General features: G+C 40.9%; 3 protein-coding genes across 4 annotated transcripts; 2 read left to right on the top strand and 1 right to left on the bottom strand.

Moving 5' to 3' along the window:
• The first annotated feature begins 1,839 nt into the window (after nt 1-1,839).
• On the top strand, nt 1,840-9,276 carry arpc2 (actin related protein 2/3 complex, subunit 2). Its single transcript, XM_063877548.1, has 10 exons — nt 1,840-2,062; nt 3,598-3,632; nt 3,927-4,039; nt 5,914-5,959; nt 6,152-6,338; nt 6,559-6,652; nt 7,146-7,272; nt 7,345-7,445; nt 8,187-8,287; nt 8,787-9,276. The coding sequence occupies exons 1-10, from the start codon at nt 1,989-1,991 to the stop codon at nt 8,806-8,808; spliced, it is 900 nt and encodes a 299-aa protein (XP_063733618.1). The 5' UTR covers nt 1,840-1,988; the 3' UTR covers nt 8,809-9,276.
• A 467-nt stretch (nt 9,277-9,743) lies between these two features.
• On the bottom strand, nt 9,744-13,315 carry LOC134860747 (keratin, type I cytoskeletal 18-like). The gene is given in 10 exon segments (XM_063877538.1): nt 9,744-10,246; nt 10,249-10,296; nt 10,786-10,820; nt 11,066-11,295; nt 11,749-11,874; nt 11,965-12,126; nt 12,206-12,252; nt 12,255-12,361; nt 12,453-12,535; nt 12,643-13,315. Coding segments are annotated over 10 exon segments (1,641 nt in total). The 5' UTR covers nt 13,015-13,315; the 3' UTR covers nt 9,744-9,815.
• On the top strand, nt 13,314-17,499 carry LOC134860751 (keratin, type II cytoskeletal 8-like). Of its 2 annotated transcripts, none has more exons than XM_063877543.1 (9): nt 13,314-13,547; nt 15,085-15,293; nt 15,425-15,485; nt 15,629-15,724; nt 15,810-15,974; nt 16,162-16,287; nt 16,374-16,594; nt 16,689-16,714; nt 16,925-17,499. In XM_063877543.1, the coding sequence occupies exons 1-9, from the start codon at nt 13,389-13,391 to the stop codon at nt 16,930-16,932; spliced, it is 1,071 nt and encodes a 356-aa protein (XP_063733613.1). In that variant the 5' UTR covers nt 13,314-13,388; the 3' UTR covers nt 16,933-17,499. The 2 variants fall into 2 exon arrangements, with proteins under 2 accessions (XP_063733613.1, XP_063733612.1); XM_063877542.1 differs by having other exon boundaries at nt 16,971-17,499.
• The last annotated feature ends 47 nt before the right edge of the window (nt 17,500-17,546 follow it).

The following is a 17,546-nucleotide window of genomic DNA, read 5'->3' on the forward strand; positions in this document are numbered from 1 at the left end:
TTAATAATTTGTCTTAAAGTTGCACTACAAACTGGAGGTCATTCCTGCATAAAGCTTTCATGTCTTTAAAATTCCCAACTATGCTTGGAATTTGGTTTATGTTGGGAGTGTGGCAGTATCCCGGTTTCTTCCTATAAGATAACACTTTTTATTAGTTTCTGTATTTGAAAAAGGTTAGTCTTTTGGACAGTATTCTGCTGTCCTCACCCTGCTGTACTCACTGTTTGTTTTCTATAGTACTCTGGGATATACATATGTAATACTTAACATTTTGAGATAATATTAAAGCCCTGATAACACGAGTACCAATACAACCTTTACCTTTATAGTACTCCATTACAATTAAAAGCCTGCATTCAATAACCAAGTAGCAAATGTACTTAAAGTATCCAAAATGAGAGTACTTTCTGTGACATGAGATTTGTAACACTGATGCTTCCATGCAAATATAATTGAACTGTTTTAGATTTTGTCTTATCTAATCTTGTTTTACATATATTTCGGGGATATTTTCTTTTCTTATAAACTTGAACATTTATTTAAATAAAACCATCTAAGATTTGAACATGAACAGTTCATTGAACATGAAAAACTGGTTTCAAATCCTGCTGTTCTTTAAATACATATCAGACTTCATAACTCTTGTTCAACATGTACCATAAATTGGCAAACTATCAGTAATATGATTAGTTGTGTCTACTTTTAACATTTATTTGTTATTGGCGTTAACTAAGAATAACAATAGTTTGTTGATAACGTTCGTGAACTTCTTCTTTTATCAAACTGCTCGATCAGACAATTACCGAGCTGTCACGCATGTCAATCAAACCAGTATTGTGAGTTGAGTTGGTGGTTAAAGCCTTTACTGTCCTAACTGACAATTAGGACATGACATGTAGTCTGACACCTGTAATATATTACTACTCCTAAAACTTTTCATGGTAAAAGAAAATATATGACATGTTGACCCCGTTTTAGATGACAGGAGAACAGCAGTGTCATTTATCTGTTTAAATACATATAATTATGAGTAAAACACAACAATTACCAACAATCAAGTGACTTTTGCTGTCTACAGGAATCTTGGCCAATGTGACTAACTCCTCTAAATATGAAATTACAAATATTGAACTGAAACCTAAGGAGTTAAAAAATATATATACTGTATATTACAAGGAAAGATAACACAAATGTACTACAATCCCATATATCTGATAGCCTATTTATATTTTACAATGTTTTCCTCTTATACCCACACATTGGAACAATGGAAAAAGAAAATAACATAAACAATTTGCCATCTTTTTAACCTAAAACAGCAACAAGTATAAAACATGGAAACACAATGAGAGAAGTTAAAGAAGAAAGCAAATCATTTAGTGTAGAGGGCTTGTGAAATCAGTATATGATTATAAAATAAATACATTTTTCAAGAAGTAATAACCTGTTTTGTGTAGCAATATTTGGACATTTTTGTGATGCAAAACTGCAAAGTAAAAGTAGTTCATCTCCCTCATCCATTCATTGAATAACTGACCCATTTCTTTTGATATATTCTACTACTGTCTACATATATCTATACACTATACGTAGTTGTTCTGATATATCCAGATTTCATGTTAGCAATGTTGGATATCTTAACGTATAATAGTTGTATTTGGAATATTTATTGGTATCTTCTGTAACTATGTTTTATGTATGTACCATGTACATCAAAGCAAATTCCTTGAATGTGTAAATTTACTTGGCAATAATAAACCTGTTTGTAATGCTGATGCTGATAAGAATTTACGACCGGCATCACTGCGCCCCCCTCATCTCTTGGGGTCCTGATTGTAAAATACGCGGAAGTGACAGGCGGAAGGAGCCTCGACGGAAGCGGTTCGGTCTGTCAAGGGAGGAAAAGAAATAGCAGAATTTGACACAAAGCGGTTAATCCCACCAAATAGCACCGATCTTCCCCCCTATTCCTCGCCACCGGTGTCGCAATGATCCTGTTAGAAATCAATAACCGCATTATAGAGGAGACGCTGTCGCTGAAGTTCGACGGCGCGTCCAACGGGTGAGAAATCATTGTTACACCTGGCTAGCATTAAGCTAACGTCAGCTAGCTTCCCCTTTAGCTTTCTGCCGAAGATGAAACTGATTTTAATGAAGCAGAGCAGGGATCAGACGCAGCGTTTGCAGCTTTACACAAGTCGGCTAATTGTTCGCATTTGTTGTGAAAAATACCGAAATATAACACCGTGAATTATCTCGCTGATACTCCGTGACTGGATTGCCTAAAGCTGGGGTGTGTCTGCTGACCACGGGCAGTGTTGTGACACAATTTGAAACCCCTATGATTTTTTTTTAATCTCCCTGGTTGATTTCACAGAATCCCTGGGGGTAAAATAAAACATATTTTTAATAATTGTGCAACTACTTACCCTACAACTGTTAATTAAAACGTTTAGCATATGATTAACAGTAGCTAGCCAACCGCAGTATGTGTGGTAGGCTAGCTAATAATGGACTGCAGGATATCCCATGTCAAACCACAACATTAAACTTGACTAGCTATTTATTAAAGACATTTCAGCCGCAGGGGATCAACTCAGGACGCAGTGGTAAATAATATCAAAGGAATGAAGTATTTCACAGGTCTGAAAATAGAACAATACTCATTTCCGGTGTCCTTTCTGCACGTCATGTATCATTAACCACAGTGTTACAACGCAGGGCTGGTAATGTGGAATTGAAGTTGGTTGCTTCTATTAAATTAAGGCTATTTGCTTGACCCGTTAGCGGCTACATGTTAGCCTACCATCGCCCCGCTGCAGCTTCCGCATTCCTGTAGTCAAGCTGAGTCAAGTCTGTGCTGCAGTAGCTCTTCAGTTTGGACAAGTTGCTGCAGAAACCATCCTAAAAAATGTGAAAACTTAACTGGAAGTCCCTTAAATAGTGTCCTGCTGGTTTCAGAAAAATTGGTTTAATACAACAACAAAAAAATCCATGTTAAAATGAAATCAGAGCGTGAATAAATGTGATGATGTGATTTTATCTTTTATTATTTTTCTCAATTTAATATCTACTTGAAGAAAAAGAAAATCCAGTATTTTTGATGCAGAGTGAAAATGTCAACATGTCTATTTTTTTTGTTTTGGAAATCCGATGGCATTTCTTGTTAACGTGTATAGCTCTAGTAAAATGGATAAATATATTTGTTTTGTTCCACTCAATAAATAAGCCTATGATGCATATCTTACCATAGATATCGCCAACCCTTGAATTGAATTCATTAAAAAATCTTATCTTGGCAGACTATGGCACCTCCAAATAATGTATTACTATTATATTAATATTGCTTACACGCCAAGTCGTTTTAGTGTCTAAAATGTCAGAAAATATTTAAAGTATGCTGATTAAACTACCTGTAAGTACTTGAAATGGCACGCAAGCAATTCCTCACAATTTAGAAGCTGGAAGTTATTGGTTAAAGCTATCTGCACTTCAACGTGTCATTTGTTGTTATTCTGAGGGATACTTTTGACAGGGATTGTACAGTATTATGTAAATTCATTATTATGTCTCATTCTTTTTTTTTTCTCCTTGCAGCACTAAGCCAGAGGCCCTCGATGTGACATTTGCAGGTGAGATTATATCTTATCGGTCTCAAAATATTTTCTGTTTCTGCTGCTGTCACTGCAGTTATGCTCCTATTATGCAAATCGACCTGTTGCACATGCTCAGCCCTGCCAGTAATCGCTGCTAGATGACACAAACTGTTACATCACAAACGTGGAATTGACTGAAATAATCTTAAATACAGGCATGGGTTGAGGTTACTAATTAAGATAGTAAAAAAGGAGGCAAGTTGGCAGAAGGGTTAGGAGGTTGTCTATCATTATCCACCTGCAGGATTGTAATCTTTATCTCTGCTGCAGACTTCGATGGCGTCCTGTACCACATCTCCAACCCCAACGGGGATAAGACCAAAGTGATGGTCAGCATCTCCCTGAAGTTCTACAAGGAGCTGCAGGAGCATGGAGCTGACGAGGTATGACATTTGGGAGCAACACTAATTTAAAAAAAACCTGTAAAAATATTCCTAGTTCATACGAACACCCCTTTCCCCTTTCCCTCCACAAAAATGTACCTCTGGTGCTGAAATGAGCTGGCCAGGTGGAGGTCAACAGTTGCTTTCATGATATGCCTTTGAGTATTAAGATCATTTGTGCTGTCACCATGCAAACTACTGCAGCACTTAAAGCTTTCTGAGGCTTGAATCCGGTCTGATTTGGTGACATGAGGGGTATTAAAAAGTCAGAATGAGGTCATGATTTCTATCTGCACACACACACACACCTCCAGCACAAAGGCTCTGTTGCCATGTAAGGAAGAAAGCAGCTGCCGAGGCTTCTGGTAGAAACAGGAAGTGTGTGTGTGTGTGTGTGTGTGTGTGTGTGTGTGTGTGTGTGTGTGTGTGTGTGTGTGTGTGTGTGTGTGTGTGTGTGTGTGTGTGTGTGTGTGTGTGTGTGTGTGTGTGTGTGTGTGTGTGTGTGTGTGTGTGTGTGTGTGTGTGTGTGTGTGTGTGTGTGTGTGTGTGTGTGTGTGTGTGGCTCACCCCAGCCGAGGAAATGCTGACTGTGAGCAGCAGCCACCGCCGCTGTGTGAGTGTGTTGGCTGCCGTCCAGAGACTTCCCTCAAACTGTAGAGCAGAGGAATAAGAGAATCAGATTCAGTTATTAAGCCTGTAGTCATGATAGAAATGTATAGTACGGGTCCCTTGCATATAGAAACTGCCGCATGCTAACTTGCATATGTTATGCAATTTGCACAATTAGGATAAATTGCGTTAATTAGCATGAATTACCACGAGAGCCTATAGGGACAAAAATGGCTTGACCGATTTTGGAGTAGTTTTGGGGGTTACTGAGATCCATTTCTGACATGTTTAATATCAAAAATGTCTCTTTTAACCAGATGCCTAGATTTGTACTCTGTACGGGCTGGTTTTGATTCATTTTGGGTCGGTTTGGAAGATTTAGGGGACTCCAGATCATTTGGATTGGACACATTGCTTATTGATTTGAGAAGGATTTGTCAACAGTAGAGATACTCATTTTCATCTTGCAACACTACTCACGGTAGTCCATATCAGCCAACCGAGAGCACAAGTATGGCCACTTTCTGGTTAAAACTGCCATATACGATCCTGAAAATGTCCGAAATGAATTCAGCATCCTCCATATAAGATATTGCAGTCTTAATATTTGCTCTAAAAGTGTCTTAATTGCAATAAATGGGTCTTAAACGTCACGCCATGCCACCCTTCTGGCTTCTTCAGATTAAAATTCAGTAGCATGTCATTGAGCAACAGTATTAAATATAACCTGCAGAAACCCTGTTATATATCCAACTCTGCTGCTGATGTGGAAATGAGGAAGAGCACAGTTCTCTACTCCGTTATCGCCATATCGAAGTTCTAAAATGTGCATTTTACTGCAAAGTCTTTTCCACTGCATTCCTCAGTAACAAGTATCCATTATGGGGGCCCCTCGTTGTTAGAATACATACCTCCCATCCCCTATAGTGTAAAACGTTTGCTTGACAGCCAGTTTGTGTCTTTATCCGCTTTTTAGTGACATTTTTTGCAATTATCTTGTCTCGCTTAAACCCCCTTACTAAGTCTCAGAGATTTCTGCGGGGTATGTTGAAAATGAAAGGATGGCTTTGAAAGAACCTAACTTTCAATCTTCTTCACTCTCGGGAACCCTTTCTCTATTCTAGCATCAAAGTATCCCATTTTCGAAGTCACAGTCCTGTGGTGCTTGTTTTGCCTTTCATAATATACACTCTTGTTTTCTTTTGCTGTTGGTGTCCTTTACCGGGGGGAATTACTTCAACTAAATGATGTTTTTTTTATTACAGCTGCTCAAGAGGATCTATGGAGACTTCCTGGTTTCAACAGAGGCTTGTAAGTTCTCACAAATGTACTTCACTGCTAACATTAGATCAGTTTTAGTATCACCACATGGCTTCTCTGTTCCTCATTTCCTTCCCCAGTAGTCGTTAGCTTACGGGAGCTCTGTTCCCCGTTTTGAAAAACTCAAATTAAAAGTGTCTCGCTGTTGATTTTGTACAATCTGTTGCTCTGCTTCCTCCCCAGGCTACAACGTGTCCCTCCTCTACGACCTGGATGCGCTACCAGCCAACAAAGAAGAGGTGATCCACCAGGCAGGGATGCTGAAGAGGAACTGCTTCGCCTCCGTGTTTGAGAAGTACTTCAAGTTTCAGGAAGAGGGGAAGGAGGGCGAGAAGAGGGCCGTGGTCCACTACAGAGACGATGAGTCCATGTACGTGGGAACTTTTCGGTTTCAGATGTCTGACACACGTCGTCACTTATCCCTAGAACTCACCAAGTGGTTTTGTTGCCTAAATGAAATGGTTGTTGTAAATCAACTGCTTTTAAGACCCCTTCAAGCACTTCACATATACAGCCTTCACACATTCCCACACATTCACTCAGAATCAGTGGAGGAATTCATTTTTTTAAACCTGGTTTCTTTCTCTCAGGTATCTGGAGGCTAAGAAAGACCGAGTGACGGTGGTGTTCAGCACGGTGTTCAAAGACGACGACGACGTCATCATCGGCAAAGTCTTCATGCAGGTGTGTGGGGCCACGTGTGTGTAAAAGTCTGCCATTGAGGTAACAGTGGCATTAAATTAAAACCCACTAATCACTCGAATAATATTCAGTTTAATAAGATGTCAAATAGAGAAAAGCAGGACATTTACATATTGTTTTGTCAAAGAAATGGCATTTTTCTGTTATTTTTGGGTAAAAATAGTTGGCTAGTATTTATCTGATCCACTCATTTCACTTAAAATGAAAAAATTTAAGAATTTAACCATACTTGATTTTTGTAAAGTGAAAAGGGCTCTCAATATTTCAGTTCCTCTTAAATCCTTTTAGAAATGACTGAGAGATTATATTTTCATTATCAAAAGGCAGAAATAAAGGATTTATGACGGTGGGAAATGTTTAAGGTGAGCTGATTTCTCAAAGGACTGAAGGGCAACTGCTGATATGTCTTTTTTACTTGTATATCATCTTCAATATGACATTTTAAAAACATATTTTTGTAAATGTCCCTCTGTAGGAGTTCAAAGAGGGTCGGCGAGCCAGCCACACGGCCCCCCAGGTGCTGTTCAGCCACCGGGAGCCCCCGCTGGAGCTGAAGGACACGGACGCCGCTGTCGGGGACAACATCGGATACATCACCTTCGGTCAGTTCCCGTACAACATCGCCTGAACTGATCCGTTCCTCAAATACTGACGCTCCGCTTTCCTGTTTACAGTCCTGTTCCCACGTCACACCAATGCCAATGCCAGAGACAACACCATCAACCTCATCCACACCTTCAGGGACTACCTGCACTACCACATAAAGTGCTCCAAGGTCAGTGACACAAAAAAATACATTTGTTTGCAACAGATCCTCTTAAAAAAACACCCTATGATGATGGAGAATAAAGGATGCCGTTTTTTGGATATAAACGCAGTATTGTGTTTCTTTTTATTTTCTAAATGTGTCATTCACTCATGCGACTGTCCTCGAGTTTATATTCGCTGTTCAGGACTGGTTTTTATCCTTCTCTTAGTTCAAACGTTAAATTGAGCCACCGCCGGAGCCAAACAAATAAGGCCGGCCCTGTCAAATACTCACATAACAGACTTTGCTTTAAACACAGGATGCAAATCAAGTCCTTTGGTAAAGTTCATCCCAGCCTCTTTGGAGTCGCTCTCACAGTAGAAAGTCTGTCTTTGAGCGGAGATCAAACACAATCCAGACTGGTGGCGGCGCTCTCCTCCGCCCCGACTCGCCATTCAGGTTTTCTAAGGAAGCGCGCTGTGCAATTAAACACAAGCTATGGACGCTTCTCGATTGTAAAACCTAATCAAAGCCATTTTTCACATGGCTCGCATAGCAGGATTGTTTTTGGGCTCTTTAGTTATTCTCTAAACACCAGCAGCCGGAGCCTTGCTTGACGGATTAATGAGTGGTTTAGGCGCTGGGTTGATTACACCTTTGTAAAAACACCTGCTATTGTCTCCACTTGAGAAGTCTACGTGTGTTGTGATAAATAAACAATGTGTGTGCGATGAGGAGCTCCTTATCATAACGTCCTCTCCTCCACAGGCCTACATTCACACACGCATGAGGGCCAAGACGTCAGACTTCCTCAAGGTGCTGAACCGCGCTCGCCCCGACGCCGAGAAGAAGGAGATGAAGACCATGTCGTAAGTAGTCCTCCTCCTGTCGTTTCTACGCTCTTCCTCGGATTAAAAGGCAGCAGCAGAAACAAGATGAGACATTTTGAATCTAATAGCCATGATTTGATGGTGTTTTTCTTATTCAATTAAGAAGATGTGGGTTTTATTAATCCAATTATCTATCATTAAAGATATTTAAGCCTTTATTTAAATATTTCCGAAGAGAATGAAATACAGCTCTGAGACACCCTATCTTTGCCCTTTTTTTGTGTGTTTTTGAGGTGTCGGTGTTTTTGAAGTGAGTCAGAAAGGAATTTAAACAGCTTTACAGTTTCAGTTTGCTTTAGTATCGTATCTCTGAAATAATTGGGAAATATACAGTGCTTATACACAGAGAGTCTTTGTTCTGTGGAGTCAAAACTTTGAACGTGTTCCAACTTCCTGTAGGGGCAGGATTCTTGAGACAGTACAGTGGAACTGTATTTCCTTTCCATCGTACTAACTTGGTATTTGTTTTGCTTTTCAGTGGAAAAACATTCTCCCGCTGAGGCACCGCCCCCCCCCCCCCCCAACCACAGTAATCCAAACCCCTGTGGACACACCTAAACGTGCGACACTGAGACTCGAACGCCACATCGGACAGGACCGCAGGACGCCTCTAAATGTCCCCGCCCAGCCCCCGTACATGTCCCGTCTTTTCTTTTTTTGAAATGAATAATAATGTCGGCCCTGCTTGGGGAGAAATGGAAAAAGGGCATTCCTTGCTTTGCGTAGTTAAAGAGAATTATTAGTCCTATATAAATATATATATGAAAAAAAAGGAAATTTTTGATACGATATCTTTTACTCCATTTGGTACTCTTGCTTGCCCCTCAACCCCCTCACCATGCAATATCCACGCATTGGATGATTTCAAACCCCCCCCCCCCCCCCAACCCTTTCCCTCCTCTCTGTGCTTCATGTCGTCTGTACCATTGTCATCTGAAAAAATAAAATAAATCACTCTTACAAAAAAGCGTCTCTGGTCGGATACATTTTGTACAACCACTTGTGTTCTTTGGTATAAACGTTGCTTTCAAAGTCTTTATAAAGTGGTTTTAAAATATATTGTATTACAATACATTCCTCAGAGTTCTAGTTTGTATGTTTACTGTTCCTTAATGGGACCCATGAGATGTAGTTTTCATTTTGTACAGACATATTGATTCATACAGTCATCCGTTGAGTAAAAAAGTGATTATTCTGGAGACAGAACTCCTTTAGCTTCCGCTCCAGGTAAATGTGTCCTAATAAATGTGGTCAAGTGAACTATGGCGTACCAGCAGGACGTTTATCCGTGCTGATCTGGCAGAGATAAACTGTTTCCCACAAAACATATTCTGTGTTTCAGTCTCTTTGTTTAAGGAATAACTAGTTTAATTCTTATAAAAAATGCCACCTGTTCTAAATGACGTGTCAAAAGAGAGGAAATAAAACAAGGCTGTGCGTTTCATTCTGAAATCATTTATTGAAGGACAAACTTAAAGAAGCTTCACAGGTTTGTATATCTTTAAAATCAAGCTTTGGCCTTCTCACCCTCACCCTTTTTTTCTTTCTTGGCCTTTTCACCCTCACCCTTTTTTTCTTTCTTGGCCTTCTCACCCTCACCCTTTTTTTCTTTCTTGGCCTTCTCACCCTCACCCTTTTTTTCTTTCTGGGCCTTTTCATTTTTATTGTCGTCGTCGTCAGAGGAGGAGGAGGATGAGGAAGAAGAAGATGAGGAGGAGGAGGAGGAGGAGGAAGAAGAGGAGGAAGAGGAAGAATCTTTCCTAATTTTTTCAGAGGTTTTTTTCTTTTCGCTTGGTGCAACAGGATCGGCTTCATTTTTAACAGCACCCTCCTTGAAGAGATCTTTCGCCAACGCATCGAGGGGGTCAACTGCTGCAGGGGCTGTGGGGGGTGTGGATTTGATAGTGGAGGAGCTTTCTCTCTTCACGGGGGCGTCTCTTTCACCTCTTCCTGCTGCTGGGGCGCCTTGTCTTCAGGCTTTTGCTTGGCTGGAAACAAAAAATACATCAATGAAAGAATGAAGCAATCTGTGTGTGTGAGAGTCAGGCGACCCTTTACTAAAAACACAGGACAAAGAAATTCAATTCGATTTGATTTTGTTGGTGTAGAGTTAAAATCGAGTGTAGTGCATGCAGTTACAGTGTGCAGTTAAGTGACAGCTTTAAAGGGAACGTGCCTATGTGCTTTGTGCAGCAGAGAGACAAAGATCTGAAAGGGTTTTCTTCCTCTTTTGTCAGGAGCGCAAATAAGCATGTTTATCAAAACTACTCCTACAAGAAGCGACGTGAGGGTTAGATTTCCCGTTGACCTTTGCATGCTTCAACAGAATACAAAGAGTGGAAACAATACGGCCTCGTTATCCACAGAAACAGTGAAGAATGCCATCAACAATATTGTTTACACCCTATCAAATCTACAGACAGGCGCTGGAGTGTCTGTGATTTGATTTTTTGCTTCAGGCTCGATCCAGAACTTACCGCTGTCCAGCGCATCTTCCAAAGCAAACTCCAAGCTGTCGAGGAAGAGGAGGATGAGTATGCCAACGTGCAGGTACACCATGCTTTTGTGTGTGTTTATGCTACAGATTTATTTATTAGTTTCATTTCTAAGATAGCAGAGGAAGCAAACGGTTAGCTTAGCCCGGCCGAAAGATTAGAAAACATTTAGCCAAGCTCGCTGGCCGTACCCAACAAGAGAATTTAGTTTGAGCCAATCTAAAGCTGGGACATCACACGATCACCAGGAAGAGTTCCTCACCTCTCAGGGTCGGCTGTAATGCCATGAATCAGTCTCTGGTAGTTATCCATCTCGGCCTCCAGCTTCATCTTCACACACAGCAGGTCCTTGTTGTTTCTCACGAGGCGCTCCACCTCGGCCCTCACATCCTTCAGCTCGGCCTGCAGCTCCAGGAGGACCTTGTTGAGAGGAGCCAGATGCTGGCCGTTCTCCACTTTGGTCATGGTGACGCACTCCTCCAGATGATAGATCTGAAACAAAGCGAGGTTATTTTGATCCCCTTTTTTTGGACTCAAATCCTAACATGGTCAAAAGTGTCAGGTCCTTAATAGAATAGGTCACTTTGAATTCTTGGGAGCCTTTTCTTTTGTTTGTTTTCTTATGTAAGTGCAGATCCCTGTGTCAGTGAGACATTGTTTGTCAGGTTTAAGGTTCCAGGATGTACAGTGTAATGACAGGTTGGTGAGGAATTCTTGTGAAACATATTGGGACACTGAAAAACCCTCAGGCGGTTTAACCATTCCTGTCCAGACAAAGGAAAGATTTTCTAGATGTTTGAAGTATTGCTTAAAATGGTTTGAGGAATTTGGCATCTACTGTTTGACTGATGCCTTTCTAAAGCTGCAGATTGATGGTGTAAAAAAGTGGAACATTTTGGATCTAAAGTGTCCTTTTATGTCCGGAAAGCTTGTGTGTGTGGTTACCTTTCTGTGTTCTCCGTGGATTTTAATCTCTAGCGACTGTTTCTGTTTGAGCAGTTCCCTGAGCTCCGACTTTCCGGACTGCAGCTCCACGTTATTTTGTGCCTCCTCCACCTTGATGGTCTCAAACTGGAGGAAGGGAAATGAGACAGTAGTGATGAGATAAACAGAGGTTTAAAGAAACATCAATTAATGAATTAATTCTGGCAGGTAATGCACCTTGTTTTGGTACCAGTCCTCCGTGTCCTTCAGGTTCTTCTGGGCCAGTTTATCGTACTGGGCGCGGATGTTGTTAACCATCTCAGCCAGGTTGGAGTCCTGGGACTCGATTTCCACCGTCACCTCAGAGTCCTTGATCTTATCCTGCAGGGCATCCACCTCCTACAAAGGCCATGGTTATAAGTTAGACTCAGTTTTACATCTTGAAATGTTGTTATTTGATCTTGAAGTGTGTGTTCACCTCTTTGTGTTCCTTCTCGAGGCGGTCGAGCTCTTCCTTCACCAGTCGATCTCTTTCTGGGTCTGGATGCTGTTCAGCTTGGTGTCCTCGATGGTATTCTTCAGATCCTCCAGGTCGTTCTCCAATTCCTTCTTGGCTTTCTTCTCCTCCTCCAGCCTGCACACAGGGAGAGGATGTTCACACTAACACCACTGACTGATCTGGATTATTGGATATACATTTTTTCTCATTTTAAAACTAAACTCACTTGTTCTTGAAGTCATTATTAGCCAGTTTGGTGTTGTCGATCTGGAGCAACAACTTGGCATTGTCCCGGGTGATTTCCTTGATCTAAGGAGATAACATGCATGGTATATATTACAAGAAAAAACTCAAAGTTATTTAATTTAATATTATTTTTACAAAGAAATAAGGTAAGGTATACACTGAAGACTAACCTGCTTCTTGAGGTCATCCAGTGGTTTCTCAACCTCATCCCATTTGCGACCCTCAGGTGTCTTCCTCTTGGACAAAATCGAATCAATCTGCTTCTCCAGGTCGCTGTTCTCCTGCTCCAGCTGCCTCACCCTGCCCAGGTACCCGGACAGACGGTCGTTCAGACCCCGCAGAGTCTGCTTGTCGTCGGCGGGGACAACAGGGGCGGCCGGAGCAGGGGGGGCTGCAGGAGCAGCTGCAGCTGGTGGGGCCGGAGCATCTCTCTCCGTGTCGTTGCGCAGCACATTGCGCAGCCCCTCCAGACTCGCCACGGACACCCTGGAGCCCCTTCCCCCGGCTCCACCGAACATACTGGCTGAGGTGTTTGCAGGCATGATTTCTATGAGAGCTGACAGCGACGGAGCGATTCAGGCTAGAGATCAGATGTCGGATGTGATGGATACAGGTGGTTTTTATACCTGTTTTTTACGCGTAAATCCCCTAACAGCGATGCCATTGGCTCCCGGTGACGGCATCACTCCTGGACAAACTAGTTTACACTCAAAATTCAAGCTTTTCTGGTCAAGTTTTTTTATTTCTCTCACTGTATTTTACACTTGGCCTCTCTGGATTGGACGCATGCATCGTTTTTGGGAGGGACTGGGTGGTCCCTGTCCACCTTAAAAGCAAGTGTTCCTGACGACTGCAGGTATCCTCACCTCTCACCTGATCTTCCTCTGAGAGTCATCTCCCTCTAACCAGCAGCAATATGTCTAAGACGAGAGATTACAGCAGCCAGTCATACTCTCCCGGGAGCAGTGCACCGGTCAAAAGCACTGCGGGAAAAAAGATCGACACTGAGGGCAAATCCAGAGAGAAGGACGACATGGTGGGACTCAACGACAAGTTCCTCAGGTTGATCGAAAAGGTGTGTGCATTTTAATTTTATTATATAATAAGTCATGATAATGATTTCTTTAACAGTTCAGCTCAAATAATTATTGGTTACGCAATTATTTTGGTAAATCACATTTTTGTATTCGATAATTATGACGGATTAAAAAAAACGTAAATACAAAAATGATACGAACATTAAGGCATATAATAGATCATATTCTTTAATTTTTTCGTGTTTTTTTTAAAGTGGCAAATAATGACAAATAGTCTTATTTTTAATGGAATATGTTTGGGCATTTTTTTGTTATTTTTTTCAACCTGAAAGTAATATTTTTGGGTTTTTGTTTTCATCCTTCACTCATTTAAATCACCAAACAAATGTCGATATCATTCATAAAGGCATATCAATATTCAGTACATGTAAACAAACAAAAAATGTGTAGAGGAAATCATTTTATGTAAAACCTGTTTCTGTCTACTGCTATTATTTCTGTAACCCGAAGCCATGAAAAGTGCCTCCTTTTACAAGCTTCTCTGCACGTAAACAACGATAGTTACAACTTGAAACATGTCGGACGCCCCCTAGTGGATACTTAGATAACGTAGACTGTGGTCTGTCAACATAACTTGGATACACTACACTTTTGTTTTACATGATGACTACAAATCCATGGCACATACCTGTTCCCCTCAACTTCCTGTTGTGCTGCTCCAGCTTGTATTTGCTTTGTGTGTGCTCGTGCTGCTTTCATGTTTGTAATCCTCTTCAAAAGATGCTCGCGGAGCTAAGGTTAGCAACTCCGTGTTAAATTATTATTTCTTTAACCAGCATTTTGGCTTAAGATAATATTTCGCGGCTACTGTCACCGGGGTGTTTTATCCCACGTTTTTTCTTCACAAGACTGAGTTTTAAGTTTGTCTCAAAGAATAAAATCCAGCAGTTACTTTGTTGTTAAAAACCCAACAGGTGCTGTGAACTACTAACTAGTGCTTGTCAACAGCTAATCATGTTACAGCGGTGTAACCGTGGCAACATGCCTTCAGCTCTGGGCATGCGCATTGAGGTTTTCCCCACAAATGAATACAGTATAAATAAAATACTGAATACTGTACAGTATTCAATTTAACTAAGAAAAAGAAAGATATAGAAACATATCGACGTTGGATTATATGTACACAAGTGTGCAAAGTAGCTGTCGTGGCTTGTAAAAAAACAATTTAAAAACAAAAACAGACTTATTACAATTAGTATCATCATTTAATGTGATATGTTATGTCCTTACCTGTTACTATTAGTGCAACATTAACCAAAAAATATGTATATGTATATTTAGACCTGACATAACTCAGACTTAACCAATGGCATATTTTGTATTATTACAACTGTTTTGACTATTTTATCTTGTTTTGTTCACATATACTTCATTAGATAATCTATGTTTTATTGCTTCTGTTTTGTTTGCCTCTTTCATCCAACATATTAAGTGTAATTTCCGAAATAGAAACTGAATAAATTGTAACAAAGAGGCAAATGTGTACAATGACCCCACTTGGTCTGTGTTATTCAGAAAAAGAACTTGGAGGATGACAACAAAAAGCTTGACACAAAACTGAAGATCCTCAAGGAGAAGGAGGACTACGATGGGAAAATTAATGATATTGTCAAGCAGCTGGAAAACGAGATGGAGCAACAGATCGAGAACTTGCTCCAAGACCAAGCAAAACTGAAGGCTGAGCTGCTCTTGAACCAGGAAGCGGTGGAAGACACCAAGAAAAGGTCAGTGGGGTCAAACTAAATCTGAATATGTCCAATGGTCAAGTATTATGTCTATAAATAAAACACAGGGACACATACAAGCTGTCCTGATTTGTGTAAGAGTCTTCATGCTTTATTTCTATTTGTTTCAGATATGAAGTTGAGTTTGTAAAGAAAGCTGATCTGGAGAACGAGTTTATCCTCAAGAAAAAGGTAAAGTTGGGAAAGTTTTAGGAAGACAGTAAATACTCTGCTATATCAGGTTAATATACATTGGGGTACTTTCACACAGTTTCAGGCAACAGATGTCAATATTTAATCCAAATATATGTGTAACATGTGTATGCATTTAACAGGAAGTAGATGAGGGCCACTTGGATGCAGTAGATCTGGCTTTGGAGCTGGAAGACCTGATGGGAAAACTGGACTTCCTCAGGATTGGCTATGATGAGGTAATAATAATTGCCTTTTTATTGAACATAGAAGAAGTGAGTTTTTAATAAATAACCTTGTTGTACCCATGTCTGGCCCCTGCAGGAGATCAAGGAGATGGAGTCACAGGTCCAGAACGAGTCAGTGGTCTTACGCGAAAACAGCAAACGATCCCTTGATATGGACGAAATCCTTAACAGTGTCAAGAATCAGTATGCCAATTTGGCCTCCCGCACGAAGGACGAAGCAGAGCAGTGGAATCAGAAAAAGGTGAGGAAAAAGGAAGATGATCCCCAAAGAAGAAGCCTTAGTTGTTGGAAGTTCAAATAGCTGAACAATTGCAATAATTGAAGAGGTCCTTAACTTATCAAAAAGACCTACGAAACAGGGGCTACCATCGACGCAACTAGTTTTTCACAACATTTTTATCTGGGATGGTTAATCTTCCCCTCTTTAGATGGAGTCCCTGGTCCTAAATGCAGGAGAGCGTGAGCAAGAGGTGCGCGATATAAAGAGGGAAATCGCTGACCTGGTGCGCATCATCCAGAGGCTCAACGGGGACCTGGAGGCTCTCATAAGAAAGGTTGTGATCACAAGCATTCTTGGAGTTTTTAAATAGCACATCTAGCCTAGCCTCTGATTTTCTGTTTTACTGTGTTTCTATTTTAGGAAGACTCCCTGAAGAGCAACATCGGTGAGTTGAGGCAAGATGACCAAGAACACTTAAAGAAGGCTCGGCAGGACATTTGCCAGCTGGAAGAGGCCTTGAAGCGGGCCAGACAGGACTTGGCGGGACAGATCCGCGAACACCAAGAGCTGATGAACCTCAAGCTGGCTCTGGACATCGAGATTGCCACCTACCGCAAGCTGCTGGAGGGCGAGGAGCAGAGGTATTTGAGATCATGTTTGTTATAAAGTATAACACAATGTATTATTTATTGCAGTAACAACTCTTTCTTTCTGTTTCGCTCCATCTCTCTGCAGAATGAATAACCTCATGCGCCGCCTAGGTGAGAATTATTTTGTTGGTTCCCCGAATCCCCATTTGTCCACAAATGTCAATTACATTTCTTCCAAATCTTACACCACTGAAGCCTTTGATTGATTTAACAGAATGCAATGCAATACATTTGTAAAAAAAAAAGTGGAGGTTGCCAAATTTATGCTTTGATTGATTCTGGGATTGATTTTATCTAAAATACAACCTCTCTTTTAATCAGATTTCTAAAAATAAACCAAACAATTCAAGTCCTTACTTGCACCCAGACGTTCACCTGCCATTGAAGAAACACCTGCCAGAGAAACCTCGAGCCCCAGAACCCTCCGATGTCCAGGAGAAATGGTTATCCCAGGCTTGAAGAAACGCCTGCTCATCCGGTTGGAGGTGGAGGCCGGCCAAGTCGTTTCCAAAAGCTCCCATTACTCTGAAGATTGACCGGCATCGTCCATCACACCTCTGTCCGCAAAATGTGAATCAAAGAAATTGAAAACACTGTGAAAGTCTTTTTAAATCCAATACTTTATCTTTACAATCTGTTTGTGTGCAAAAGCTTCTTGGCAGGTTGATCGTTTGTTCCTAGAGTCCGTGCTTGTTTGAGACGTTTTGTTTATGTCCAGTATTTAAAGAAATACTTTCTTATCTTTGTTTGCCTTTGCAAAGACTATGTGTTCAGCCCTATTCAGTTGTTTCTCTCATACCTTTGTGAGCAAAAATAAGATGGTGTCTTTGTGATAAAGAAACGCTGTAAAAGTATGCTAATGAAGTGAACACTAAAATAAAGAACAGGTGACTAAAGTAGTGTTTCTGTACTGTTTGTCCAGCTGTTGTTAATATCGGGAAGA

This window comes from Eleginops maclovinus, chromosome 24 (assembly GCF_036324505.1).
Source record: "Eleginops maclovinus isolate JMC-PN-2008 ecotype Puerto Natales chromosome 24, JC_Emac_rtc_rv5, whole genome shotgun sequence".
NCBI lineage: Eukaryota > Metazoa > Chordata > Actinopteri > Perciformes > Eleginopidae > Eleginops > Eleginops maclovinus.

Bases quoted from the DNA above. Each gene is read 5' to 3' on its own strand.
- arpc2 (XM_063877548.1), top strand. From the start codon at position 1,989: ATGATCCTGTTAGAAATCAATAACCGCATTATAGAGGAGACGCTGTCG. The intron at 4,040-5,913 runs GTATGACATTTG...TTTTTATTACAG, and splicing joins AGGAGCATGGAGCTGACGAG to CTGCTCAAGAGGATCTATGG. The intron at 7,446-8,186 runs GTCAGTGACACA...TCTCCTCCACAG, and splicing joins ACCACATAAAGTGCTCCAAG to GCCTACATTCACACACGCAT.
- LOC134860751 (XM_063877542.1), top strand. From the start codon at position 13,389: ATGTCTAAGACGAGAGATTACAGCAGCCAGTCATACTCTCCCGGGAGC. The intron at 15,486-15,628 runs GTAAAGTTGGGA...TGCATTTAACAG, and splicing joins AGTTTATCCTCAAGAAAAAG to GAAGTAGATGAGGGCCACTT. The intron at 15,975-16,161 runs GTGAGGAAAAAG...TCCCCTCTTTAG, and splicing joins AGCAGTGGAATCAGAAAAAG to ATGGAGTCCCTGGTCCTAAA.